The 23,009-nt window shown below is 41.1% G+C and overlaps 1 protein-coding gene and 1 long non-coding RNA gene across 11 annotated transcripts in view; one reads left to right on the plus strand and one right to left on the minus strand.

Moving 5' to 3' along the window:
- The window catches only part of atp8a1 (ATPase phospholipid transporting 8A1), a 97,951-nt gene extending 77,162 nt beyond the window's left edge, over positions 1-20,789 (minus strand). For 5 of the 10 annotated variants that reach the window (XR_004615309.1, XR_004615310.1, XR_004615316.1 and 2 more), the window contains exons 1-3: positions 20,411-20,788; positions 7,195-7,309; positions 1,642-1,741 (exon numbers count right to left, since the gene is read on the minus strand). Coding sequence is in view for 1 of the 10 variants with exons in the window: in XM_034598857.1 (XP_034454748.1) it covers positions 1,642-1,741; positions 7,195-7,309; positions 20,411-20,459 (264 nt within the window). In the remaining 9 variants the exon portion in view is untranslated. Of the gene's footprint in view, positions 1-1,641; positions 1,742-7,194; positions 7,310-20,410 lie in introns of all 10 variants that reach the window. The other 5 variants (XR_004615311.1, XR_004615317.1, XR_004615312.1 and 2 more) reach the window with 3 other exon arrangements.
- Positions 9,358-18,320, plus strand: LOC117769749. Its single transcript, XR_004615319.1, has 3 exons — positions 9,358-9,762; positions 17,264-17,355; positions 18,221-18,320. It is a non-coding gene; the product is annotated as an uncharacterized LOC117769749 (long non-coding RNA).
- Positions 20,790-23,009: the final 2,220 nt, after the last annotated feature.

Consider the following 23,009-nt stretch of genomic DNA (forward strand, 5'->3'; position numbering starts at 1 on the left):
AGAAATATTAAGTAAAGTCCTTGCATTATTTTCTGCGTATAAGAGTAACTCCAGAAGCCAAATTTCCAGGTTGGTGGAGACAATAACTGAACCGAGCAGTGCCAAACCCAATCAAGCTAATACGCAAATACGTTTGCAATATTATAACAGAATTAAATGCATGGACCTGTTGGCTCATTTTAGGGTTTCTGAAATGGTTTAAGATTGTGAATTGGATATATCAGACAAACAAACCAAAAAGTTGTGAGTATGGGATACAGGCAGAAATCTAAACTTAAGAGGCAAATGGCTGCTATTGGGAAATACAACAGCTAACATTGCTGGAAAAATGTTATTCTGATGTCGCCAACGACTGTTAACCTGCAAGTAAACCTGCACATAATATATTTGTATGTTGGAGAACACTTAATGCCTATAATACTCAAATGGTATTACAGGAGCTGTGCCCAGTGGGGATGGCTGTATAAAGAAATCCATGACGAGCTTAAGTATAAAAAAACAACTAGTGTCAACTGAAACTTGACGCCTGAGCTTTTGTCTCTTACATCAAATAAGTTTACATCATTATTTCAAACTTTGGCAAAGTTTAATTTGGGCATCCGACATCACAACATGACAGAAGATATGGAGAAGCATAATGAGTCCCGTTTAATGCAGAGCCAGGGCCACAGCTCAAAGGAAACTCAAACGAAATGGATCTTTTCTCTTCCTCATCTGCATGGATGTTTTATTCAAGGTCACAGAATTGACAGGGCAGGTAATGAAGATTCACACTGGCTGCTTTTCAAAGCAGCTACGTCAAGGTCACTGGATAGGGGCCCTTTGCTGTCGTGGTTTTGAATTTCAGTCCGCTCATTTATCCTTTCATTTATCTAGTTCATTGTTTATGCATAGATGTTTTAATTCTGCTCGTCATTACAGACCCTGAGACTCTCCCCTGACTGCCTTTAGAGTCAGCTGACCTGCTCACCTGTACCCCTTTCCCTCATTAGCTTCCTAGTATGTCACGACACACATAGTGGTATATGTATACATCATTCAGTTTCCACTTGCTCTGTGCCAGATTGACTTTGTACAAGCTTTAGTTTTCCAGCTATCTGTTCTTTGCCTGCAAATGTGTTTTGGATCTTTTTTTGGGGCCTTCGTTTGCCTGCTTGGATTTGCGTCCTTGTTAAACACAAAAGTTCTGCAAAATGTGAAGAGCGATTGCCTCCGACATTTGCATTCTCATCTACAGCCACTCTGGCTTTAGACTAATTGTATGTGTTTCCTCAGTCCAATGCACTGTAGAGTTATTGGTACAGCAATGGACCAAATTAAATCTATCCACAGCATGTGGTACTGTATGTAGTGTAGTGTACTGAGCCTGCAGGCACATCTAGTTTCCTATAAAGGAGGCACACATAGTATTACATGTATTATTCATTATCAGGATATATAAAGTACTAGTGTGTGTATGTGTGTATAAGCTTGACTGTGTGCATATGAGATTACAGATATGACCTTTGGAAATGGTGTGTAGGTTATGACAAACAGTAAAAAAAGAAATGAAGCTGGGACGAGCAGCAGTTTTAATATTAATGAATGATATAAATGTGTCACAGCAGCACAGGTGAAAAAAGCAGCTGCACTATATCTTACCTGCAAGAGTGCAATGAAGAGAAAGAAGGCGTTGGCTGCCCTCCTGAACTGTGAGTAGAGGAACCGGGGAAGGAAGGTGAGGACATTGTATTTTGCTGTGCTGGAGAGCGGATCAAGCGGAAAACACGGTGATGGGTGGAGGAAGGGGAAGAAGGAGAGAGGGGACACAAGAGAGAAAAAAAGGCTTAGTTACAGACAGTCATTTTTACGATTTAATAAAATGCAAATATTTAACGTAACCATTGCCTTGCCCCTTCTACTCATCATTAAGGTCCTTTTTGCAGACACAGGTGAGAGAGAGAGAGAGAGAGAGAGAGAGAGGTGTGTGCGGGTGTATACAACTGATTGAAAGACAGGAGGAGTGGACACAGTGATCATAAAGAATAATTGGGAGGAAGGGGGATGTAAAGAGCTCCCAGCAGACGTGAGCGATGTCGGCTGTGCTGCAGTGGCGTTGGGTGGGGTAGGTGGGTTAGGTGGTGATGGTGGTACACTGAGGCTGGTGGAGCCCTGAACAGCACCACACTCCAGACCTCCAGCAGTCTGATTTACAGCTGCATTAAAGGGCCAGTCAGAACAGCCACTTTGGGGGAAGATATATGCCATGATGTATGCCAAGCCGCTGGCAGCGCTTTGCTTACTCACACGCGCACAAGAGCTGTCACACATATACAAGCAGAATATCACAGAGTGTAGCCTCAAACTCGTCTAAAGGGCCAAAGCATATGGAGGTTAACATTAGGGATACCACAGTTTTATTTCTGTTGGACTGAATCTTACTTGACGAGCACTTTTATCCTGAATTTTTCCACTTACAGCTCATCCCACGAGCACAATGTCAAATTATGCAAGTGGGCTAGCAGTGTATTGAAGTCAATTAAAGAAAAAGAGTTATACATTCAGTGTCCTCGTGGCTGCCTGGTACAGCGGAGCCGTCTGATACAGAGAAAAAGCCAAGTGAGTAAGCGCCAGGCATTGTTCTGACAGCAGTACAATGTAATACCAGCGTCACAGAGGAGCCTGGTGAAGAGCGCTGTCAGGACAAACGGTCAAGAATGGACCAGCTTCGTGTTATTCGACAAGGTCTTTGGTCTGGTTATGTCAACGAGAAGAAAAAAGCCCTTATGTATGAGTCATCTGTAAACGAGGACGAGGTTGTCATTTGAAATTATTTAATTTAAACACTGGATCTGTAGCATTAAATATTACTGAATTCATGCGTTGAATGAAGGTAATTTCAAGTCGAGCCATTTCACACAAATATTTGTTTCTCTCAGGTTCACAAAGAACACTGCTGGAGTTTCAGGGGTAAACAGTTTGGCAGCCGAATCCAATACAACTGAAGATATTTCATTAAGAACGTTTTAATGAAACCTGGTGTTCTTTTTTTTTTCCTTTTCATTCTGATGTGTAGTCATAATCTACGTACAGTAGCCTTTTGTGAAATACTTATATATCATATATCAGTACACTCACATTTATAAAGTGTGACCCCCCCTGGGTATTAAACCCTGGTTGTGCTAATGTGTAGCTACCGGCTCAGTCTACCCCTGGAGATTAAAAGGAACGGGGAAGCTCTCCTGCCGGTTATCCTAAAAGCCCTGGCTTTATCATCCCTCTGTCATCATGCCTTTGAGATCATCCCTCTGTTTCTGCTCAACACTTTTATTTTCTTTCCTCCACCCTTCCCTCTATACTCATGGGGGTAGAAGTGTAAAGCATGCCATGTCCTGTACTTTCTAGTACACTCACTTTTTCCACAGAGGTGGGGCAAGATGAAGAGCTCATTTAACTCTCCTTAATGGATGATAATGGATCTTGCATTTTATTTCCCGGCAGTGCCCTAAGGATAAAGACGATATAAGAGGAGCACATCCTCCAGTTACTCACAGTTAGCCTGGTTATAAAGCCAGGCAGCAGGGATCAGAAAATGTTTGTCACACTATCTATCAACATTGTCATCACTAGGGGTGGGAATCTCTAGGCCTCACGATTAGATTCCAGTGCAGAGGGCTACGATTCGAAAGAAACTAGAAGGGCAATCAGATAACGCATTCCTCCGCCAAGGCTAGCACCCTATCTTGCCGTGCTGAAGAAAGAGAGAAAAAAATTGCTTTAAGGGTTCTTCCATGGGTCATGCGCCGCCCCTGGGGAAAGTTTCATTCAAATCTGAGTTATCTTGGATAACTGAGTTATCTTGCCAACTGACAAACAAATACCATTGAAAACATGACCTCCTTTGAGGAGCTAAGAAATGGAAAACAGCTGTTGCTAGATGAGGATTATCACATGTATAAAAAGCTGGTTTAACCAGTCGTGTTTAAAGATGAATGACCTGCCGTGTCCTTCCTTTCAAGATGTGTCTGGAAGAAGTATTGCTTTCACTAAGTAACTATAGCTACAGTTTAGTATGTGGTGTGCGTCATGTTCAGTTTAGTATGTATTTGTTCTTTGCCATTGTAATGAAAAGCTTAAATGTGTTTTAAAGGCCACCCAGTAGGTGAGGAAGATACACCACTTAGTGGAATGTTGATAAGGTTAGGAGAAAGGCGTATTACGAAACCCAGTCTATATCGATATACTAGTTTTGTGTAGTAAATGAGAATGTGGGTCACGTGTTTGTGTTAATGTCCATTTGTGCCTATGCGTATCTCAATTGTCTATTGTTTCCAAACAAGACATGCTTTATCAGCGTTTCATGGTTACACAACAACAAAATGGTTTGTAAAGCCATTCCTGTTTACCACAGGAAACATAGACAATATTCACATTTACATTACAACTACATCTGCCATAAACCACTACATCTGAATACACAGCAGTCCTTAGACATAATAGTAAGACCAAGGTGCCTCTCTGTTACAAGGCAGGAGTCACGTGTGTGCATGTGTGCAGGTCTGATGCTGCTGCAGAGGGAGAATTGGATCAAATGAAAGGAGGAGACCAGCGAGGGATCTTTGTATTCTTGTAAGATTAGATTCACCATTTATCACAGACCCTGCTCCTGTTGGTGTCTCCACAGGTCACTTTGAGACAGCAACCAATCCTGTTGAACAAATTAGATCTTTAGAGTAGCCCTAAAGCCTGAGACTTTCAAGGGCTGCGGCGAATGTTTGGGCACATTCGGAACTACAAGGACAAATGAAAGAGGAACTCTTTGTCATCTACGATCTGTGTACTGAAATACTGCAGTAACACTCTCTGAAATCATTTAAAAAGACCCAGCATGAATGCATTATAGTCACATCCAAGAACTGGTGGGTCCTGAAACAAAAGCTGCTTGAAAAGACATTAACATACAAGCTGGCATGCAGTTAACTGTGCCTGCTGTAATTATTTTTATCTGTAAAAGCTGTGCTGCAAGCAATCAAACAATTTATTACCGTAACTCTTTATTATTTCAGTGTTATTGCTTGTTAATCAAATAAAAGTCCAGGGAATCTGAATATGATCAACATGGGACGTTCCTGCTAACATGCACCCCCTCCAGCATTCATTGGACAACTGTCATCATATCTTTGTGATAATATTCTATTATCATAATAGGTTCAGAATATTCAATTTCATCCGGCTTACTTTTTTGTGTTTGTCATGTTAACAAGATGAGTTTTAGTTGCATGAGACTCGAGTAGTATTTGTTTGTATTTTTCCGTTGGGGCAGATCAACTATTGAATTAATGACTGTCTCTAGTAAGGTCGCAAAAATGTACTAAACTTTTATTTCGAAAAAAGGCAGGGGTGCTGTTTGATAGTAAAAGTATTATGACTTATTATCCTCTGGTGCAATATAATTCAACCATTAACCATCTACTACAGGCGAATAATGCTCACATATAAAGTCTTGATAGCAGATGCAAAGTCATCAGTGTCCGTTAATAATTGATCAAATTAGAAGTAAAACTCATGTATTGAGTAGATCACGCTCACAGGGTTTCTACCTAACTAACTAATTAACAAGATATTAAAAAGAAGAGCTAAAGTAATGTAGAATAAGCATCAGTTTTCATACAGTTGAATAATTCCAGGAAACAAAGTGGAGTAAAGAAGATATCTGGGTTCTTCACGTACATGAAGCTGACTTAACAAATGGAATGGCCATTAGCACACTTGCATTCATAGTCTCTATTCATTTATTAATACCATCCAGTTTATGGCTGTGTTTGTGTAAGCACGTACTGTATATATCTCAAACTGCTCATGCAGCAGGAACACTAACAATAATGTTCCTTGACAGAACGGCTTGATGCAAAAATCTTGACCTTTAATGCTAAAAGCACTGCACGCCTCCGAGAGGAACAACAGGATAAAGGCCGGACTGCAAGATCTGGACTAATGCACTGCTGGTGATACCAATCTTGAAAGCTACTTATCAGATATCATACGGTTAAGGAGGCTGTTACCTGTGGAGCAGTAGTGGCTACCCACATCAGAAACACTGCAGTGTACACTGTCTGACTGTCATGTCTTCAAAAGTCGTATGTTGAATATGTTGAATTTGAGATTATTTAAAAATGGTAAAATACAGTTCAGACTGCCATTAAATTCCTCTTTGTTGTCAAACCAGAGAAGGCAAGAGTTCAAACTATAAAAAATAAAAATAATTTGCTACCAGGCAATCTCCTCAGGCTGACATTTAAGGAGCTGCTTTGCCTGTAACTCAAGGTTAATGTGAGGTTGAAGGTCAAGCGGCAAGTTATGCTGCAGGTCACGATGAAAAGCACTGATGGCTTCTGGGTCGCCATTACCACGCCAACGATCGGCAGCAAAATCCTTCAGAATATATAATTTGAATGAGAATTTCTAAAGCAGATGGGAAGAAATTTTAGTTTAGATTGACCAAGAAAAAGCACGTTGGCATGTTGAGATGAAGCCTTTAATGAAACTTGCACTCCTCCGCTGTACATTAAACCTCTATGTGTATGCCGTTTTCATATTCTGCAGTTTTTTCATAGAGGACATGTTCAGATATTTTTCTAATGGTGAGACTGTTTCCGGTTTCATCCTCAGCTTAATGAGGACAAATGTATGTTTCTTGATCCAGACTCAAAATCTCAAGGTATGTGTACTTGACACAACAGTCCATTGTGTGATTCTATTCCTTGTCCCCACTGTGACTGCAGTGACTGAGAGAAGATGGCCTTTTGTTTCCCAGCACACAAACAAGGCAACAAATAGCACTATGTCCAGCCTAATGGGTAAGTAAGTGGCATGGAAGACGGCAAGTATGCATTTTAGCGGGTACCTACCACCACACAGACCACCTCAGACCGAGAATGTTCGTCAGGGTCTAGCATTACCACTGCTAGGGGGATACAAAGGGCTGCTACAAGGGCTTTGCCAACACTAGATTTGCATCAACATTTCCCTGTTAGTTAAGTTGCCAAGCACACTGTCATCCAATGTATCATGATATGCAGGAAAGTCGATAATACTTAATACCCTGGTTATGGCCACACACTGAAGCCATTAACCAAACAGTGTTTATTTAATTTGTTCAGTTCACACCATACATTAATATTTCCCTAATTTTCCATAAACACAACATCTCCTTACCTGACTCGATTGCAGCAAAACTTGGTGAACTGCGGCTGGTTGAGGTATATCATTCGGGCATCTTCTTGGTCAGCTAAGGACGTCTTTTCTGTTGTGTCCTCGGTCTTTTCATATCCTGCAGAAAGGGGAGAAAAGATTCTCTGTGAGGGAAAAAAGAATCTGCTTTGAGCATTCCAAAAGTAAGATGAAAAAGTGTTGTGACATGCTTGAGTCGGTGCGTGTCAAAATGTAATGAGTCTGTAAAAGGCAAGTCAGTCATTTCTACACAGAGGGAAAACTATGAAGAATAGAGTCAACATTTAAAGGCTTTAGATATACAACATATTATACAAAGATTCATTATTATAGGATTTGTGATCTTTCTTAGTGTTCTGATTTTCACTGCATATACAATGGAATACACAATGTATTAGTCAAACTGTTGATAGCAGCCTAAACAACACATTGCAGAGACACTTGCTCTGGAGCAATAATCTGATGTTAATATAATGCTCAATTTCATGTTTTAATAGAGTGAGAAGGTGCTTTGGAAAATAGGTCAGTGGGCTTGCCAAATGATATGACACTGACAATATATATCTTACTATCACCTCCATAGTAAAATGCCAAATTAAACCCTTGCATATATCAATGCAAGGAATCACCTGCTGTATTACAAATAGACCAAAAAAAAGATTTATCTGAGCAGGAAAAGTGAAACTTGGACGTTTGTCAAGTTGTCAACATTCAAGTTGGGTTTAATATGTGTGAATACAGCTGCGTTACGATAACAACACAAACCCTGGTGGAAAATTCAGGAAATGTCCGTAGTCCATTTGAATTTTACAATTCAGTGATTGTCCCCCACCAAGTTCAACGAAGTAGGATGGAGCTGCGTTGGCTAAATCAACACATCCAATCAGCTTTGTACGTGGGTCGCATGTAACAGATTTTTTCCATCTTCTTCAACAACCACACACCATCGTTTTTGTTTACCAACTGGTTTCTGCATCCTACTTTGTTAACCGGAGCAACTGAGCTGGACAGGGCATCCCTCAGATGTTGTAGGACTAAAAACACAGACATGTTCTCCATGCAGAAGAGGTGCTGCGTCGTGTAAAAAGAATGTCTTGGGATATGTCAAGAATATCTCAAGCCTCTGCTGTAGCTTGAAGCTGCTTACTGCAGTGCAGAATACAAAATAGAACACACACCAAAGAATCAATCTTTTGGACAGAATGATTTGCAAAGATGCACAAGGACTAGTCAGGCATGATCCAGTGGATGTAAAACCACAGTATCTTCCTAATGACCCAGTAAGCTGTTGACAAATTTACACTCAACTATTTGGTCTTCCATTTTCATAAAATAGAGCTACATGCATTACTTCTTTGACAAGGTGTCAAATACTTTTGTGTCAACTCTGGGTAAATGCTCAGCACACCTTCAGTAAATGATAGAGTTAGAGTTAGCAGTCTAACAGTTAAGACAACTGTTTTCCCTTACTTTGAAAACTGAAGAAATAATGCAAAAAGCCTTATTCCTTTATATGTCAATTCATGTTTGAGAGAGACATCTCCTTAACTGATGTGGAGTTGGACAGGCTGGGAAATAAATCTAGTTCTATCAAACTAAAGTAACATTTTAAGTGGAAATATCTGACAAACCTATAGAGATGTTTATGAGAGTTCCTGAGTTTCACATTTCCCTGTACTCTTATTTTAATTGATGTGTCAAGATTAGTGTCCTTTGCACAAGAGAGCACTCCTGTAAAACTCATAACTCAACAGTATTCCTAGACTCTCAAATTGCATGCATGTGACCGAGTAGGTGCTGGATGGCCTTCCCTAGCCCCCCGTAGTGGTGGTTTTAGGGGATATGAGGTAAGGGCAGGCAAAGCATAGCTTCCATGACTGCAGATAAACCCTACAGTTTAAAAATGGAAAGTGCCGTTCAAAGACACGGAGGGAGGGGGAGCAAGGGAAGCTGGTGGCTTGAAACATCAACAACAACAAAACGCAGTGTCATGGGATACTGTAACTAGAGTCCCAACCGGATGCCCCAGTTGCAATCTGCGCCCCCATCCCCCTGCCGACAGTATTTCCTCCTTGTCATGTCAAGTCAAGAGGAAATAAAGTAGTAGGCAGGCTCGATCTTCAAAGTCACACTTCCCACTTTCTCACGATCTGCTCTTCTCTTTCTCGCCTTACTCTGCACTTTTTAACTCTTTATACACAAACCTAGAGTCTTAAATTACAGTGCTGGCTAATGTAATGATCCACTTGACTTCATACAGAATTACGAGAGTGACTGCCAATCATTGCTTCTTCCAACTATCATTTCTTGACAGTTCCTCTCCTTAGCACGTGCTCTAGGACTAAAATTAAACCACCCCCTGTGGTCATTTGGTCACAGGGGAAAACATGGGTTGGCTATTCTAGCCTTGTTATGCAAGACATCACATCGATATAGGTGGTTCATTGGATTAGCGTGTTGGCAAAAGGCTGAAAGGATCCAGGCAGCTTCCGGAGATTAAAGGGTGGTGACTTGTGCTTAAGTAAAGAAACTTATCATGACAGCTAATGACAGGTTTGTTTGTTTTGTTCTTTTCAGTATACTGTATGGCCAGTTTTTACCTCTCTGAAACTGGGCATCCCGCAGGCAGCCCCTGACTGGCTGTGGGACATTGTTGTATGCATGATCCTGTTTAAATCTATCTAAAATAAAAACCAAAATAGCTAAAACGTCCACTATTTTCACACATGTTATATACTTGTGATGACATCATTCTGTCTCGTTATGTGCAGTTCACCCAAAATGGCTGCAGGGGATTGTTGCTTCCATTATCTTGGTCAAATCAATCTAAAATTACAAAAATCCATCAAAGTTAGAAAATGTATTCTTTTGGCAACAGAAAGCCAAGGCCTCCGTCCTCTGACTCAACATGTTGTACGCTTGTGAAGACGATAGTTGGCAGAGAGGAGCAGGAGAGGAGCAGAAATAATGTAAAGTAACATATCAAGTGTTAAGAAGTGTTTTTTGAATTGATATCAGCAAAATCTGATGAAAAAAACTGCCAGTTATAAAATGTATATTATTATAAATATTCAATATTTGAATTTATAACACTGTTTCATTGCTATTATTACTATGTTTTATTGACATAAATATCGTTTTAGCTTAGGTTGTACAGATTTTAAAGATATGAAGCATTTGAAGGGAAATTTGCATCGCAGTTAGAAAAAATACCAATGGACCATTAAGTGACAGTCAAACCTCTGCACTGTTCAATGTGGGTAATAATAGATTATACGCCCTAGAGAGATCTCAGTTTGCACACCAAGGGACAAAGCCAGAAAAGAAAAGTAAGTCATAAAAACTAAATCTTTTGTTAATAAAGGGATTAGTGTCTACAAAGAAAACAATAACAAGGGACTGGCGTAGCTGGTGACTGCGGCATTAGGCCTGTGTGAAATAACAGGCCGGAGGAACAGGCTGAGCAGCTGTGATTGATGTTGCTGCTCTGTGTTCTGAATGAGCCCTCGCAGCAGGAGACTGTGCTGGGGTAGGCCAGGTGCTGCAATGCACCAGTTGCAGCTAGTACATTACCTGCTTCTGTTTAACCAAGTCCTGGGGCTCACCCTGCTTTGTATGTATGCAAAGTTCCAATATATTTTTTGGACAATTTGCTGTGCACTTGTACCTTACCAACAATTTGTTGCTATATATGCCAATTTGCTCTCTTTGGTTTTCATTAGGAGTGTATACTGTTACCTACTCTGACCACAACAATTTGGTAGCAGGAATACCTTCTCATGACAAGGTAGTCACAAGTTATGCCTCTCAACTCTTTAACAGCTTCCTGATCTCCAGGTTTTTATGGCTACTATTCTCGCACACATGATCCTATTAAAAGGCTACACATTGAACTTTTTAATTGGATCTGAAAAGCAAAAGCAGAGCTAGAGACAGAATTCAGTCAGATGGGCTTGAGGAGTTGGTGTAACATTCCATCAATCCCACAATTTCAGTTGACTAGGATGAAAAAATTTACCCTCTATCATTTCACAGTTCCAACTCATATCAGCACAGTTAAGGTCAAGGTTAAAAACAAAACCAACAATGGAAACATTCATACGAAACCTCCTGTAACTGTAGACAAATTTAAAATTAGCACACAAGGCCACACGTGATGCGTCAACACTACACTCCAAGGGGCAGGGGCTGAGAGGTGGAGGAGGTTCCGTCATCAAAATAGCCTTTCGCAGCTTTTACTACAGAAGCATTTCAGGGATCTCCCTCCCCCATATCCAGTTCCTTTCCTTTCTAACACACTGTGTGTTAGGATGATATACTCGGCCACTTCCACAAATGTCTCAGCGGCAACAACTGTTAATGTTCCCTGGTGGATACTGTGCATTTCCTCTGCACTAATTTCATTAACTGCAGGTGTGTCACGGCTCAACTAGCCTGACGTCAATAAAGGGGACAAGAATGGGAAACTCTGTGGATACTTCCTGAGGACATAGTTCTTAATCTGTGTTCTATTAGGCTACATAACAACACATTTAATCTAATAATGGACACACCATATTACCCATACTGCCTGTACAAAACAATGTAAGATGCATTTAAAAAGACGACAGGAAAGAGTTCGAAGATTCAAGCTCAGTGGCAGTAGAGAACAGAAGCACACAGCTCTGGAGGGGAAGCCTCTAGGGAAAGGATCAATGCCACCAAGTGTCGTAATGGGTTTGGATGCTGGCCAGATGTCAGGATTATTGCTTGTGTCAGCCAACAGAGAGACACGGACAGGTGGAACAATAGTCACAAGGGGACACGTATTTTGGAGCGAAGGCCCAATGGGAAAAACTCGACCCAGCGTGGCTTGGCATTGGCCAAGGCATCCCGGTCTTCCCCGGTCTGTCTTTCAGAGCCAATCGGAAAATCCCTTCTAAAACACCCCTGTGAAGGTGCTATTTAAATCAGACTAGAACCTTTTTTTTTTTTATATCAATGCTAACATTTGAATGTCAACAAAAGGCCAGCATAGTCACTTAAGGCATTTGAATTTAAGCAAAATCACAATCAATTGCCATTTTGACCCGCTAAATTATTGCTTCTCAATACTCATGTGATATAAAGATCATAGATAAAAAACAAACCCGTCCGCTGCAGATTTATTAAATTCTAGGTAGTAATGTCTTTGCTCAGGTTGGCAGGGGGGGTTTGGGTTGGAGAATTATTGCTGCCAACCCAAGCAAGATTAAACTCATCTAATGGCAGCAATAAAAGGAAACATTATGATCTGATGTTCAAGCATACTATACCCAGCGCATGACCCAAAGGGTTAAAAATCCAACAAATATGTACAGCTGAGCACTAGAAACTGCATCCCCAAAATATGGTTTGCAGACTGGCTCCCTATCATCACAAAAACAGCACTAATCCTTGTTTTAAAATAAGAGGATCAACTGGAAATAGTCATTGTGGTCGGGGTATTTTTAGCAACAGCATCTTATTCTGGATACTAATGTGACCTCAAATAGGGCTGTTATATCAAATCATAACAGATACCATGTCGCATCCTGGCTGCATTTTCTTCAACTTATTTCAGTCAGCACCTACAGTCGATTACACAGTGAGGATTCTATTGCATCTATGACTTATGATTCTTCAGAAAAGGCCCATCATTCAACCCTAGGAGAATATAAAATCCATCTTCTGGCTAATCAAGATGTACGGAGGCTTTTTGTTCTTCCAGAAATAGGTCCAGGCAGAGTCCATCCAACTGTAGAAATACAGAACAAGCACTAATGAGCCTGTGAGGGAAGACTGGTCAATAAAGTGTTGATGAGGAGGCATGTGATGTGGCCAGAGTTCTGCCGCCACACGATTCATTCAATAATAGCAGAGTGGGTGGGGGCAGACAGCTCGGGGCTATTGACATTGATCTAAAACAAACAAATGCACGGCAGCCAAACCATAGTCAAGATGCTTGTGAAGAAAAACCACATCAAATAATGTGCTGAAAAATGTGTGACTTGACAGCAGTAGAAATGTTTCACACACATAGACCACCATGTAATAAGTACTTAAAAACAAGTAAGACAGAAGGATATAGGTGTAAAACGGAGTTCAGTGTCGTGAGTCTTCATTGTTCACCTTAACTCGAGGCTAGCCACTTCGGGTCAAATAAGTTCCAAATCCCTGGGCATTGGAATCTCTCGATCTCACAACCCACTGAGCCTAATGTGGCATTTATATCTGTTCATCACCCCCAAAGAAAGATCTGTACATGATTCATTTATGCCAGATAAATATTTAAGCAGACAGAACAGCCACAGTCTTCTCGTGGGAATCAAAGTCACAGAGATGAAAGCTCCCCCTATCTTCCACCATTTGTGTTTGTGGGGGACCAGCTGGAGGGGGATATAGATACATCCTCAATCTAAGCAACAGTAGCATCAATAAGTCGCTTATCAGATCACAGTTCTGTAACCAGCCCTCACAACAACAGGGCAGCTGCAGAATTAATCCCCCCACCCTGTCAGACTGGGTCTGTCTGGCTCCCCATAGGCTCAGGCGGGCTACAGTGGGACGGACAGTCCAGGGACGACACAAGCAGCTGGGACTTGCTATGACGTCACAGGGCAGGCCTATTCTTGCCTAGCACAGATTATGCAGGGGACGAAACCTTTCCACTGTGTGCGATTTTATGAATGGTAAAAGGGAAGGGCATTTGTTGTGCAACAGGAAATTGATTGTGTGAGAGCCAGTCATTCAGTGTTATGTCAGTGTTGTGTCTGACCTCAAACTAGCATCCCTTGTCCCTGTCGAAAGTAAGAAATAAAAGGTTCCACTGTTGAGGTATATTTTGCTTGAGGTCCTTGAGAGCTGCTTTAAAAATACTACATCTATCAATCAACTTTTAGAAAATGCAAATTTTGGCCATGGTATTGAATAAAAAGTTGTTAGAAACATGAATGTCTCTACTGAATCTAATAACCAACGAATACTAAACCACGCAGAAATAGTACCCTAAAATCTAAAATATCAACCTGCTTTTTAGCGTGACTAAAATGGCCCAAACATTTTTTATTTCTACTCTCTCAAATGTGAGGATTCATGAATTTTTTTGTTTTATGATCACCACATTAATCAACAGTGGCCATAAGTTGCTGCATGAAATCCTCTTTTGTATCATGACTAACTGTTAAAGGCTCTTTTTTTAACTGTTCCTTACTTGAGCCCTGCTTTTTTCTTAGGATGCAAATATAACCACTGTACACAAAAAAAAAATTTGGAATCTTATCTACACTAAAATGTTTAGCACGTAGAGGATTATCATACATTGTAGAAGTCAACATTTCTCATTTTTAGCAGTTCCTTCATGTTGCACAGCTTCTCATCAAGTTTTTCCAAATACAGACACAACAGGCCACATGGGTAAGTGATTGTTTGTTTCACTGTTATAAGGTCATATGAATTGGTTGAGACAACATATGCCATTTCCTGTTAGACAGGTTTACTGAGACTCTGCTCTGAAGGAAAGTAAATGATTGGCTGTTTATTCAGACGACCATTATGGCTGCATCATGTGATTTAAGTCACCCACACTTGAATATACCTTCATTAAAGAGGTGGATCAGTGTCCTTATTTGAAGATGTAGATAAAGAGAGGCTTACCAAATCTGCTCCAAATCTGTCTCCTGCTTGCTGTGAGGAAGGCAGATCTATCCTGCTGGCTGTCAAACCATTCTAAACGATGTCAGCTTTACTAATTTTATCATAGCTCTTCGTTTGATTGAGTGGGCAATGTGCAGCAGCATTTGTTAAGAAAATCAACATCTGATAAAACTCAGTATTATAATAATACTAGTAATAAAATAATAACTACTTCAGCTCATTGTAGTTGGTTATACTTAGTAAGGACAACCAGAGTAATTTCTATCATATGTTTTCTAAAAATAGAGGAAATATCCAAATGGCTGAGCAATGACAATTAATCCATCCCAGTGTTTCAGTGATGCTCACTGACCTGATCTGACATGTTTTATGTGTTGGTGTAAAAAGGCAGAACTGGCACCTCCATCACCCAGAACCATAAAGTATCACATGTGCACAGCACACACATTCTTTGAGCTCTGTAGAGGAAATAATAATGTGGGTGCTGTATGTAAAATATTATACGATCTAAAGAAAAACACCCTATATGTAAAATATTATATGATAACAAGACAGGGTTTCAGTAGGATGTAAAGAAATAGCACAGTAATGTAGGCTTTGTATCTGTCCTGACTACTTCTTAAGGATTAAGACATAACCATTAATCCGAGGATGCAGCGCTGTGGCCTACTTGGACATCAAGTTGAGACAAGAAAGGGAACATCAAACGCACTAGATGTTGGGGTCAAGGGCAATGAGAGTTTCATCTTCCCAACCACTGATGGTGTTGCTTTCCCGTTGAGCGCCTGCCAACAACTCTCCATCTGACCTTGTCATCCCACTGTGACACAATAACATCGCCTATCTCCTGGCATACGCAGGATGGCATATATAGTTTGAGGCTTTCATTATTTGTTGTTTAGGGAAGAGAAAGTTAAATCTGAGGAGAAACTAGCAAGGATCTAAACTTGAGCAGCACATCAGAGGATCAATTCCAGAGAAAGGATGGTACAAGGACTCATGGTGACATTACGGAATTTGATTTCAGGGCTACACAAGAAGTTTCTTTTCACAACCTTACATTATTTTTGTAAACCACTTCAAAATAGACATTAGACATGAACATAGAAGAAACTAGAATGGCACTCTGTAGAGTGCATTCCACCACCAAGGCCCAATAGTCCCCTTCAATTCAATCATGCAAGCTGTACCAAATTGCACTCACTCATAGATGTCAGTCTCCTTAAATATGCCAGATTTTTCATCAAGATCCATGAGTTCTTTCCTGGCCCATGTCCCATCCTTCTACCAAGTTTCATGGAAATCTGTTCAGTAGCTTTTGTTTGGAAAAGTGTCTTTCTCTGAGGAACTGGTGTGTCTTTGAATCCGACTTTTGTATGAACACATGCACATGAGCATTTTCACATCTACCCCCTCCTTAAAGTGACCTGCCACATCCACTTTGCCTCGCAGTCAGAGCAGAATCATTGAGGTGGGGGAAATTGAGTGTCTAAAGAAACACATATTATACTGGCTGCAGGTTAGTGATGGAGGCAGAACACGAAGTGGAAAATGGAGCAGAGGAGACGTCCCATGCCGGCACATAGACAGAGAAGAGAGGCCTAAGGGGACTTGATATTACACACCAGTGGTCCCAGACAGGGGATTTAGTGGCGTGTTGGGCTTTTGTGCTACATTATTATCAGGCAATGATCCGCCAGGCACATGGGCAGCCCTCGATCCCTTCAGAAGGGAGCAGTCTATCCCCCTCCAGTCTCCCTACCCATGCTGTAACCACTATTTAGACAGACTTGGGCTTAGCTGGTGTTACTGAAATGTTATGGGGGGGAGCATCCTGCTTCACTTACACATAAAAAAAAACATCTCAACAATCACATGAATAAATGGCAGAGATATAATGCTTTAAGTAGAAGCGGACTACTTTGTGTCTTACAAAACTACCAGGTGGGCGATGGGAAGCTCAAGAACACCTTCTGTCAGCTAAATCAGAAAAATATAAGCATTGGGTGTGTGGACAGATTCATCCACACAGGACAGGCTTACCTGCCTATTTTCACCTTAAGTGTCAATTGTGAGCAGGGATTTGGTCGGTCTGCGGATAAGCACGCAAGCTAAGACTGCAAACGGGATGCTTGTAGCTATCTGTCTAACCTTAACTCGAGTGGCTCCTGTCAATGAGCTTTCAGTGGAAGCAGGTGTTAGGCACCTTCCTGCCTATCATGGAAATTTCTATCAGAAAGATCAATGTCTAAAAAGGTGCCTGTCTGTCACAGCAGGATCACACATTATACATGCTGATAGCTGCTGACGTCACCTGTAGCCTACCCCAAGTGTCCCAGATAAGATTATTTTGGCAACACATTCAGGAACCGGCTGGCAGTGATGTCAGATGTTTCCACAGAACGGACGAGAAGAGTGACAAGGAATGGAGCGGCAAGACCGGGGAGTGTGCAGCGCAGAGAGCTGAAAGACAGGCTGCTGATGGATTAGGTGGTAAGCCTGGCAGAGGGCTGCCCTTTCTAGATGGACGCCTGCCTGATGCACTGTGGTGATTAAAAAATAAAACTGAAGGGTGGGAAGGTTCCTTGGGTTCTCATTAAAACAGCCAAAAAGACATGCGGCAGAACAGACACAAAACAGATTAATCAAAATATGGATAGGAAGCTGTATAAGGCTGGACATTTGGAGCAGCAACCAGGCATATTACAGGAGGTGATGGAAACCTATATTCAGAGAGATGCTTACAAGAAAAACCTGGTGAAGCAGGGGGATGATAGCTATGGAGCCGATTGGGAAAGCAGTGGAATTGTTTGCTCTTTGTATCCTAAAAAGGTGGTGGGGTAGTTGGGGGTTGGGGATGACAGCATTAGCTGCTGCATAATTCATGTATTTGCTCTTGCAGCAGCCACATTGATCAACAGTTTTCCATCAAATCTATCTTGGTGTTTAATTATTTAGATTTCTCCCAGTAAGATCTATGGTTCCTCAGTGGAAAACCGCCATGACTTTCCTGTCGTGGTGCACGGGATGAAAAGATCACTCATCGTGTATATGGCTTAAGAGCTATTTTAAACCCAAGACTTAACTACCACCATGTACAATGACAAGATGATGTGAAATGTCCTTTATGAGACACACTGTGCTGACACCACACTTCAAAACAGAGAATTCATGTAAGGAAAAACTCAATTTTATAGCACAGATATTGCTTTTACTGCTGCACTTGCATCTACTGTAATTTCATCATTTAAATTTGGGTAAAGCTGAATTTCAGCGCATTTTCTTATTGATCCCACACCCAACCATCTGGCCTGCAGCTATGAGTCAGAAATACAATCTCACTGACACATAACGTCAGATAAAGTGCACTGCTGGATTTTCATTGATTGGAAGACATAGGAATGATGACATCAAGGCAACATGTTGGGAATACAGATGACGAGCAGGTACCATAACAAGGTATGGTATGACCAATACTCATATATGGCAGTTCATGTTGAGAGCCACATCTTGAGAATATTAGAGATTGATCTTAGTATTTTTTGTATTCGTCCGCAGCAGCCTGCAGAAAGTTCAGCACGTTCACAAATACTGAATTTTTAAATCGAGTCGCATGTCTCTTTAAAAATGTATTTCTCTCTGCAGTTCCCGCTACTTGGATGAAGGACGCAACTCCCGAGGACTTCCTGTATGATCAGACACTCAACAGTTGTCTCATACGGAGAAGTTTCAGCGTCACTTGGGGTAAATCTAAATGAACACGGTGCATTTGTGTTGTAATGTTGATGAAAATCCCATTTCAGGTTTGCAGGTTTAATGCACCCTTAACCGCAATATTTTAAGACACAGAACAGCTTGACTTTAATTATATTAACTATAAATTACAGTTCTTTCTAATTCACTTTAAGAGGCCAGCTTGCTTGCTTTAGTGACCAGAAAATATAGTCCACAGCAGTATGTCAGATTGAGATATAAGCCTGAGCCTATAGTGATTAATCAAACTCGAACTACCTAAAATCAAAATGAGAAAGCCCCACTGAATTTACTGTGCAGAGAAACAGAAGCTGCAGTAAGCATCATAAATATTGTGATGTTATTGATCCCTGCAGATAAATTATTTCTCCTTCTCCAGAGATGTCAGGGGTCAGGGACAGCCACAAAACAGTGAGAGGACGAATTTAAAGACGTCATAAAATAACCCGGCGCAGACTGTGCACCTGCAGCCAGCAATGTGCCTGTGTCATGTCCAGCAGCCACAGGCACTCCCCTGGTTAAACAAACACACCTTGACATCCGAAGCTACTGAGCAGCACTAAAATAAACAGATCCCTTTTTAAGTATTCAAATCACTTCAGCAATGTGTTTGTATCCGCATCCTCCTTCCCTGGCAAACAGAGGAGATGCAGTGGAAAGTTACTGGTGCAGTGAAGGAGCGAGGGTCCCAGCCGAATCACAATGGATGTATTATTAGACCCACGCTGCTGGAGATGGCATTTGGTGGACACTTGTTATCGTCAGACGTGGAATGAACATTTCCTCATGCACTTTACTTTGATGCGCATATTTCCACTTGATTATTGCGATGCTGTACTTCTGCTAGACAACAATCCAGAGGCAAATATTGCACTTTTTACCTCTCTGCATTTATTTGAAAAAGTTTAGCCACATTAAAGTGATACACACATGAATGCATCAATAATTGTAATGCAATATATTGCTCTGAAATTCTGTAATTTCACTTTTAGTACTAAATTATGCTTATTGTACATTTTGAAACCATTACTTCTTTATGTCCAACACTGTTGCACGTATATATTCTGTCTACATTGAACATTGTAAGTTCCTTCCTGATGTTTATTATTGTATTTCTTTAACCAATTTGTTGATTTAACTCAGTGTTTATTCCACTGTCCTCTCTTTTGCAGCTGTAACATAGTAAATGTCCTCATAGTGGGACTTGTTCTACTTGTAACCCTCATATTTCTAAATCAACATTTCTGTGCTGTCATACTTGTGGCCACTACCATTAAGCATGAGCTTGCATTACTCCACTGAGGAGGGTAGGATCAGGACACAGCAGTGCTGGAGGGTGGGGGTGTCCCTCTGTGTTTGTGGGTGCCTGGTTTGCTGGGTGGGTTGGGGGGGGGCACAGTTACCTTACCACAGCTGCAAGAAGCTACGGTAAGAGCCTTTGTCTAGGAAACCCTAGACAAAGTGTCATGTCTTCCTCTGCAGACATGACACAACAGCATCACACTTCAGCATCACTTTGTGTTCGGGTTCGTGTTTATCTGAGAACAACTTGCATTAGAACTAGTTATCAAACGGTTGGATCCTCTCTGGAGCCTCCGCCCTCGGGGGGGGGGGGATTCCTTGAACTCCGGCCGTGGATCATCACAGCTTTTAGCTAGTAGCAACTTACTGTACTTCCACTGAACCTGCCGGCCGGCCCTCTGGCGCTGCCGAGGAAACACCCGTGAAATGGTGACCGGGCTGCTCGGCACCGTTCCTCCGACACACACCGCGGAGTCAAGACGTCTCTACGTACCTTCAGACCGGGTGCGGAGATCCGACACGGTTCTCTGGACGGGCGGCATCTCTCCGCGCTGAGCCGGGCGACGGCACCTGTCAAAGCGGCCGTTAGTTCTGCTCCCGCCGCTGCTGCTGCTGCCGCCGTTGAAGACTCACAGAAAACGGGTGAAATACCAGCGGAGGAGTCGCTCTCACGCGCGCGTACCGCCAAGCACAGTGGAAGGTGTTTACGAGAGGTAGTCAACATTCATTTCCCGGTGGTGAGAGGACCGTGAACAGGAGCCCACCGCCTCACGGATCTCCCCCAGCATCCCGGTTCACACGGCGGATTAAGGAGTCGACACACGCCGCCAGTCTGGAGGAGCGGAGTCGGATTTACCATCCAGTCAAGTGAGGGGGACGGACCGTACCACTTTTAGCCGCAGCGAGGGGGGGTGAGTAAACATGAGGACAGCCATTTAAACATTACTCGCAAAAAATACAGTTTTTTGGGAATAGAAAATATAACAGAGTAGTTCTTTGAATCTGTATAGAGAATCATTGTTTATATTTAGATACTGTTATACAACAGGGCAAGGACGTAGTTGTTGGTGTGAGTGCTCCCCCCTCTGCAGTAGATGTTCACATGTTGAAGACACAACAATAGTACAGTGGGTGGGAGTTACCACATCTCAGCCTTCTTTGTATATAAAATACAAGTATTCATGTATTAATACTCACTGCAGTGCTGGAGAAAGATATCCTCCGCCACAGTTAATACTCTGTGAGTGTTTTCTCATTGAGGGAAAGTCTCCACATATACTCGTTTTGACAATATGACCTTATATCTGCATCTCTTTCAGTGGGAATATAATATATGACATGCACTAATCCTCTCATGTAATAAGTATCATTACAATCATATCTGTAGGTACAAATATACACACATATATATATATGGTTGATTTACTTATTTCTGGAATATATTTCAAAAACGAAACAAAAAGCATGATGTAGGCTGTTATTAGCAGTAGTGGAAAGTAGCAAAGTGTATTCGGTCGGATACGATACTTATAGTAAGTACAATTTTGAAGTACATAAGTAATTCCATTTTATGCTACCACACTTTTACTCGACTACACTTGAGGGAAATACTGATAACCCATATTTATTCTACAGCTTTATTTATTATGTAGTTTGCAGATTCAGATACATATAATACAAAACACAATAAACAAATAAAGTATGATGTATGTTATATACAGTATTATATGCAAGATTTTAAGAGAATATTTCTGCACTTTATTCAGCTGTGAACGATGAATACTTCTTCCATCACTAATTATTATATATATTCTATAACACAGTGGAAGTATATTATTAAATTACAGTAAGATTATACTAATATCACACTTATGCAGTCTATATAAAAAAAAAAAAAAGAACAAACTTTGGAGTTTGCTCTTGCACCCTGCAGAGCCAGATAAGAATTGCATGCTAAATAAGCATGTGTCTAGGCCTATAATAACAAACAAAACATCTTCACAGCACTCTATCTCTCATTGACTGCTCACTTTACTCTTTAAACTGCCTGATGTCAGATATAGGTTTTTGTATGTTCAATAGTTCAATATGGCAGAGGTTGTGTCATCTCTCTCCTTAGCCAGGATAGTGTTTTTTGTTCTCCAGGATATGGACAAATAACTCAAATGATTGATCCATAAAAAAGCAGTTTAAGTGTGGGAAGAACTGAACTCACAAATATGTAAAAGGTAATGTTTTTGCAGTGGCAGACCTCAGCATCTACTCCCCAAAACAATGTTATCAAGCAGTTGTAATAGACACTAGTATCAGTCACTGTGCTATTATGTGATTATAGTCCAGAGACAAGCTCAGCAGAAGGTCTAATCCAGGGTGATTTACTCCAGCTCGCTTTACATCCCTCATCAGTGTGTCACTCTCCTGTCACCAAGCTGCTCCATCACAGAGACTCTCGCTTCCCAAATATAGGGCACATAAAAAAGCGGTATACATGCAAATCAAAAAAAAGAAGAAGAAAGCTGCAACAGCGGTGTCTCTGCTGTGACTGCTCGCTCGCTGCACACACAGTAAGGTTCTCATCCCCACTGCAGTTGAAATGCAAATGACACTGGAGACAGCATTTGTACAGCAGCAGCACCACTGCAGTCGCCTGAGAGAACTGCAGTGTTACAGACTCACTACAGTTTGTCTGATGTGTGTGTGATGCAGCGGCAGTGTCTTCATAATTTTTCATGAGTCCTGTGTGTGTGCATTTTTATTTAAAGAGAGATTAATGCCAGACTTTTTGCACATTTCTCACAATGTAAGATCTTTCGTAATAACTAATCAGGGAATCTGTGATAATAATTTCCATATTTGTTGTGAAAATTGAAATGTATTTATTGTTGAGGAGGATTAGGGGGGAATGAGATTATGCTGCTGCTCCTGAAAACAATGTATTTGTGTATGAGCTATGCAGTACAGAAAATTTAACAACACAAGGCATATCAGTGTTCACACCTCTTTCAACAGAGATATTCAGTATCTACAAAATTAATCAATGTTAATAATCAGCATGTTTTTCCTTTTTCTTTAAATGTTAGTGCAGCTGTCAG

The sequence above is a fragment of the Hippoglossus hippoglossus genome, chromosome 10 (genome assembly GCF_009819705.1).
Source record: "Hippoglossus hippoglossus isolate fHipHip1 chromosome 10, fHipHip1.pri, whole genome shotgun sequence".
NCBI lineage: Eukaryota > Metazoa > Chordata > Actinopteri > Pleuronectiformes > Pleuronectidae > Hippoglossus > Hippoglossus hippoglossus.